Source organism: Nicotiana tomentosiformis, chromosome 6 (genome assembly GCF_000390325.3).
Source record: "Nicotiana tomentosiformis chromosome 6, ASM39032v3, whole genome shotgun sequence".
In the NCBI taxonomy this organism is placed as follows: Eukaryota; Viridiplantae; Streptophyta; class Magnoliopsida; order Solanales; family Solanaceae; genus Nicotiana; species Nicotiana tomentosiformis.
In genome coordinates, this window is record NC_090817.1 from 54,757,869 (window position 1) to 54,765,385 (window position 7,517).

At 41.4% G+C, this 7,517-nt stretch overlaps 1 protein-coding gene across 1 annotated transcript; it reads right to left on the reverse strand.

Moving 5' to 3' along the window:
• Nucleotides 1-1,154: 1,154 nt before the first annotated feature.
• LOC138894014 (uncharacterized) lies at nt 1,155-1,547 on the reverse strand. Its single transcript, XM_070178687.1, has one exon. The coding sequence runs from the start codon at nt 1,545-1,547 to the stop codon at nt 1,155-1,157; it is 393 nt and encodes a 130-aa protein (XP_070034788.1).
• Between the last annotated feature and the right edge of the window lie 5,970 nt (nt 1,548-7,517).

Here is a 7,517-nt window from a genome sequence, read left to right on the forward strand (position 1 = left end):
TGTGAGTTTTCCCCCTTGAATTCAAAAGGCTTGATCAATGAGTGGAGTGTTGAAGTGATTGAGCTTCACCTTTTCTCTCTAGGTAGTTCTCCCACTCACTAAAATGGCTGATTTTCGCCTTCAGAGTGAGCCCCAATGGGTTTTAATCAAAATAGGGTCGGGTTATAAAAACATAAAATGGACCCTCTGAACTAAACTCTACGGTTGCCGAGTGCACCGCCGAAACAGGTATGCGGTCGGCGAAATGGACTTAAGAATCGTTCTCCAAAATTGGGTTGGTCTGAACACGTCAGTGGTCAATCTGTGGTCCGAATATCCGTTAATACGGTCGCATAACGCACCGCAAAATCTCCCTCCGGAATTTTCTCATGATGGATCTGGGTGTGGCCCTTGAAATGGTTATGCGGTCTCATAATGGACCGCAAAATGACCTTAAAATTTGAGCTTCTCCTGTTCCACTCTATGGAGGATCTGTGGTCCGTGGAGTAGTTTTGCGGTGGCATAATGGGCCGCAATAATGCCATGTTCTTCAAAAAGTATTCCACCAACTCCCCAACGCATTTCATAACCCAAAAAGTTCGTACCGCAGCGAGCTTGAAAATTATCTACAACCTTCAATCACGTGAGCCTACCACGGCACCACAAAACCTTGAATTCTTGGTAAACTTTTACGGGGCCTTACATCCACCCCCGCTTAAGATCACTCGTCCTCGAATGAGGAATAGAGTCCGCCTAAAACACCCAACATGGCTTCTCCCACACACTAGGAATTCCAAATTTGACTAACTCCCCAAACGTTTAAAAATTTTGGCAGACTCTCTCCTGTATTTTGGCCTATCCACCTGCCAGAGAACCCAAGAAACCAATCCCAACAACATATTCATAATCCAATGACTAACATAGCATGAACATAACACCAACCATAACCTCGTAAGCATTACATTAACGAATAGGAGCATCATTACAATAAAACTGTACAAGTTGAACATAATTTATAATGTAAGTTCTTAACATTCTTTCAAAACACAGCTACATAATAAAAAATAATGAGGGTATTTCCTTTTCATCTCTTTCTCGGCCTCCCAGGTGGGCTCTTCAACTTGTTGGTTTTGCCATAGCACTTTCACGGAGGCAATCTCTTTATTCCTCAGCTTTCAAACTTGTCTATAAGGAATGGAAATCGGAATTTCCTCATAAGTCAATTCTTCATTAACCTCAACAGTCTCTACCAGAACGATGAGTGATGGGTCTTCAGCCACCTTCTTCAACATAGACTCATGATTCTCCGGGTGCACTAAAGACATTTTTGGAGGAAGCTCAAGCATGTAAGCCTCCTGTCCAATCCTCTGAATGATTTTGTACGGTCCGATATACCTTTGACTCACTTTCCCTCTCTTCCCAAATCGCACACCTTTCATGGGGGAAACCTTCAAGAATACCCAGCAATCCTCTTGGAACTTCAAATCTCTGCGGCGCACATCTGAGTATGAGTTTTGGCTACTCTGAGCGGTTTTCAACTGTTCCTTAATGATCTTAACCTTCTCCATAGCCTGATGCACGAGATCTGGCCCTATCAATTTTTCTTCCCACCTTCGAACCAACCAATGGGAGATCTACATCTTCAACCATATAAAGCTTCAAACGACGCCATTTCCAACGTGAGCCCACCTCGATACCATAAAACCTCAAATTCTTGGTAAACGTTTATGGGGCCTTATAGGTAAATAAACGTATATCGACTAGAACCTTTTTCCAAACCATCCCTACACAGCTAGTGATGTAAGAAACATGAAGATCTCATAATCACTCACCCAACCAATAAGTCATACCCAACTTCACATGGGCACATACCTCGCAATCTAAACCCAGCAAGCACAACTCGAATATGACTGAATATGGAAAGAGAAACACACGAGAGAACTACCGAAGAAGTTCAACAAATACAACTCTCCATTGGTATCATACTACGAATCCATTCCACAAGGGAGAAACAAAACATATGAACTAATCACAAGGATCTCATCGTAATATAACTCTACCGCAGCACGTAGCCCGGTCCAAACATACCGTCCCACACAAAAACATGAGGATCCCATCCTCAGCCCTAAATCACAAGTAGAATACACATCACACCAACCAAAAACCTTTCACTCACTAAGTTCCACATAACAAAATCATAACATGTAACGGACTTCCAATACCTATAGGGCACCTACTTCACATGTCGTAGACAAGCCATCCAAAAATCATATCAAAACCTACCGTATTAAGTAACAGAAAGTTCAGTCTAGTCTCATAGCTCTCAATAGTGAACAAACAAAATTGATAGACATGGGCTACCACTATAGAATCTCTCAACAGAGGTAAAAACATAAGCAGAGTACAAGAATCACGAAACACACCCATATATAAAGCAAGATAGGAGGAGTCACACAGATAAATAGGACTGGATCAAAATAAGAATGATGCTCCTCTATGACAAACTAAAACAATACTTGTAGCAGCACCATATATTACAGCGGCCTCAGACCTACCACGGATTGCATATCAATGGGTCGAGCCTTCCTTTCTGGGACGCCCTCTACCCGCCTGTCCTCTACCTCTAGTTGGCTCTGCAGGTGGAGTAGCAACTCGGGTGGAGCCCGTAGCCTGAATGCTCTGATGATGTCCACCCCTCATGATTTTGGGAAAATCTCTCATTATGTGCCTAGTATTGCCACAGTCAGAGCAACCCATCTGTGGGTGTGGCTGCTGATGCCATGTTTGTGCCGGATAACTAGAATAACCGATGTAGGAACCTCGTGCTGAAGGTGCACTAAAAGATGACTGCCCCATATGAGTACCCCTTCCTTGACTAGCTGGAGTACCACGAGTAGTCTGAAATGCAGACTGGACTGGCCAGTTGACAGACCCATCACCGTGATGGGTCAGGGCCGAAGAGTAGAATCCACTAAATCCTCTAGGACCTTGAGGCCTCTTGGACTCCCTATCCTCCCTCTCCTAACCCCGAACACACTCTATCCTCCTGGCAATCTCAACAACCTGCTGAAATAGAGTATCAGTCTCTAACTCTAGAGCCATACTGAATCTAAGACGATAACTGAGCCCCGCGGTAAACCTACAGACTCGCTCTCTAACGGTAGAAACCAGAATAGGTGCATGATGGGATAACTCACTGAACATGATGGCATACTCTGACAATGTCATAGTGCCCTGACGCAACTGCTCGGAACTCTCTGCGCCACGCATCCCGGAGAGTCTGGGAAATAAACTCCCTCAACAACATCTCTTAAAATTAAGCCCAAGTGAGTGGGGTTGCATCAGCTGGCCAACTCTCTTCGTAATCATACCACCACCTATACACTGCTCCAGACAGTCGAAATATTGTAAAAGCAACTCTGCTCACCTCCATAATACCCATGGTGCGGTGAATACAGTGGCACTTATCCAGAAAACCCTATCCATCCTTAGTATATGTGCCACTGAAAGTGGGAGGATCATACTTCTTGAAGCTCTCAAGCCTCCTCTGCTCCTACTCTGATGCCTCTGGCCTGATCTCAGGCTGAACCGCGATAACGGGATGTACTAGCACAAAACCAAGAGTATGACCAACATGAGCCTGCTGCTTTTGAGTATGGGCGGCGGGAGTCTAAGCTCTTCCCCTAGTCTGTGAAGTAGCTGGTGCAACTAGATAAATCCCGCCTGAGCCAATGTACCAAACATGCTAAGGAAATAGCTAAAGTCTCCTGAAGCCCAAGGGTAGCAACAGGCGCCTCCGGTTCCTGTCCCCCTACCGGAGCTACTGGTGGCTCCTCGGCTGCTTCTCTGGCAGGTGTTCTAGCTACAACATATGCCCCTCCTCGACCTCTACTCGGCCTCTCGCAGCTCTAGTAGGGTCGTGACAAGTTGGTATCAGAGCTCTAGGTTAATATATTTGAACAGTCAAACCGGCAGAATTTAATATAAATACTTAAATAAAGGTGATACAAGTCTACGCGAAAATAATCATAATAATCCTCCCAATACTAGGTAGTACAGAGTCACGAACTCTAGATGAATACATACAAGTATCTCAATAAAAAATGTAATACTGTTCGGATAGTGAATAAACAGTACAATAAAAAAGAAAAGCACTCCAAGGGACTGCGCCGATCGAACAACTCTATATTGAATCCTCGCGATCGGGAAGCTATCATTGCCTTGGTCCACAGCCTCCAACACCTGGATCTGCATAAAAATATGCAAAAGCGTAGCACGAGTACACCACAATCAATACCCAGTAAGTATCAAGACTAACCTCGGTGGAGTAGTATATCAATTTAAAGCTATTAATGGGAGCAATAAATAGTAAATGGCAACAGGGAATAAACATGTGGTAAAATAGAATGTAACAGAACTCCGTCAAAGTACAAGTGAAACCAAATAAGGAAAAACAAATAACGACCAAATAATCAGGCCGACCTAACAAAATGTTTACCACAGAAACATCCCGAGGTACCACGCCTCATAACTACAAGCCACGAGTCCCAACTAACAAATCATATATACATGGCATCTCGTGCCCACATTATCAATCATAGCCGCAAGCACAATTCACGTGCTAATATCTCAATCCGCCCGGCATGGTCATAGGATTACTATCACAATCCGCCCAGCATGGTCACATGCTCAATATCACCATGAAAGCAGTTATACAAGAATCCATGTGCATGATCAATGAATATCAAGTTTCATACTCCTAAACTGGTATAAATGACATATTACGGTGTATGCATATGAGACTGTACTATTATAGTACAAGTCAACAAGTAATATCAAAGATATCGAGAAGATCATTGGAAACAACACAACAAGTCAAGTAATGTGCATGACGCACCCAGAGAAGAGTCACACCATCACACAAGTATCATCAATAATATTCCCCTTGGCCGTCACATTTTATCCCTGACATACCCACCCTTGTTCTTCCTTATTGACAGTATCATAATAGCCACCCTTATCGCTCATCCCAGACAATAAACACAATAGCCATGTGTATCACTTCGCCCAGAAAAAATATCACAATAGCCACCCGTATCTCTCATTCCGAACAATATATCAATGGCGACCCGTATCACTCCGCATATTCAACAACAGTGAAATGCCACCCTTATGCTCCGCATAGCAACAATCAATCCACACCACAAATCTACATGTGCCAAAATGATAAGGACACGGCATATCAACTCGTACCGCTCGTGCCCTTAGGCCACAACATTCCCAAAACATCAATACCAATGTCACCATAACACATAGCCCACAGCTCAACTACAATATGAATAAGAATCTCAATAACAACAAAATGAAATGGGAAATAACTGAACAATGAAGGACACTCCATAAAATAACAACTTCAACTAAAATGGATAAATAGCTCTCAATAACTTCAACTTCAATTACTTTCTTAAGAATAAATTTAACAATGAAAGATATTACATGTACGTAACCTCAATTAAATACATATAAGAGTAACTCAACAACGAAAGATAGAACATGTTCTAACAACTTCAGTTAAAGCATATAAGGATAAACTTGACAATGAAAGATGTAGAATGTAATAATTACTTCAATTAAGAGATATAAGAGTAAATTAAACAATAGAGGATAGAACATGAAATAATGGCTGCAATCTAAGCATATAAGAATGAATTCAACAACGAAAGATGTAACCAATAATCACAACTTCTAATTAAATGCGTAAAAGTGTCCTAAGAGTCTAAACCGATCAATTTTTCAGATATAAGCCTTGGTACACACTCGTCACCTCATGTACACGTCCTTCACATAATTCAAATAGCGCAATTAGACCAAATCATACGAGATAGTTTTCCCCACACAAAGTTAAGCAAGATACCTAACACAAAGAAGCTAAATCAATACTCTAAAAAGTTCTCCCCGTAGGAAACAACCCCCGAACGACTCGAATCTAGCCAAAGTTACTGAATATCATAAACAAAAAAAATAAGAAACAATTCTGGATAATAAAGCTTCGCTCTTGAACAAGAATAAAAAAGTCAATCCTGGGCCCACATCTCAAAACCCGATAAAACTAATCAAATCTGAACACCCATTCCGATACGTGTCCAACCATACCAAATTCATCCAATTCCAAGTTCAAATCAACCTTCAGATCCTCATTTTATGTTTTAGAAAGTTTTTACTGAAATTCCCAATTTGTCCAATTCAAATCACTAATTAAATGATATAAACAAGGATAGAATCATGAAATATAACCATATCTGAGTCAAGAATACTTACCCCAATTCAAAACGTGAAACTTCCCTCCAAAATCGCCCAAATCCGAGCTCTCTAACTCAAAAAGTGATAAAATAACAAAAGCCCTAGAAATAGAGTACTAAATAGTCTGCCTAGGTATTACACATCGTGATTGCGGAAATACCCACACGATCTCGAAGAACAAATGATGACCAACTGTTGAACTTCTCTTCGCAAACGCGATATACTAGACGTGAACATGGTGACCACTTACCTAGAAACATCATGAACGCGATTGTTCTCTCGCGAATGCGTTGCACAAGTACCTGATGCCCCCTTCCAACTTTCCTTATACGCAATCGCGGTATCCACTTCGCGATCGCGAGGGCCACAGCTCCCCAAGCTTCGCGAACGCGTGATCAACATCACAAACGTGACACACAAATATGCTTACCACCACATTACCCTATGCAAACGTGACTACAAAGACACGATCACGCTGAAGAAAATCAAATAGTAGAACTAGCAATTCAAACATGAGAAAATGGCTCGTAGCCCATCCGAAACGTACCTGAGTCCCCCGGGACCTCATCCAAACACACCAACCAATCCCAAAACATAACGCGGACCTACTCGAGGTATCAAATCACACCAAACAACATTAAAACTATGAATCAGACCTCAATTCAATCCTAATGAACTAATAAACTTTCAACTTCTACAACTTATGTCAAACCAATGACCTCAAATTTTGCATGAAAGTCCCAAATGACACAATGGAACTATACCAACTCCCAAGAACCATAATCCAAACCCGATATTAACATTGGAGAAGTTGTGGAAGGGTTTAAAGTGTACAACAATCCATTAGGGAATTAAATTGTGGAAAATCCCTTATGGTTTGAGAACATCAATGGAGAAGTTGCCATAAATTTTGTGATATTGAGTTAAATGCAGAATATAGTGACTCAAGTATGGAGAAGGATAAGTACTCACAGGTTTCTATCTTTATAATATCTTTATCTTGTTGTGAAGATCCTTGCTTGTAGGTTCATCCCAAGCCACCTCTCAAGGAAATAACGTTTGACCCACACCTTGAGTATGGTATATAAAATGATGAGGTTAAGTTGTTTAGAAAGAGAAAATATGGTATGTTTTCTTGGTACACATATGCTTTTGGTATAGCTAATTATCCTATAGTGTTTAAAGAGAATATGAACTGTATTTTTAGTGCTTGTGTTGGTAATTGAATTTTTCTCTTG

Excerpts from the sequence above, each read along its gene's own strand:
- LOC138894014 (XM_070178687.1), bottom strand. The coding sequence starts at position 1,547 with ATGGAGAAGGTTAAGATCATTAAGGAACAGTTGAAAACCGCTCAGAGT.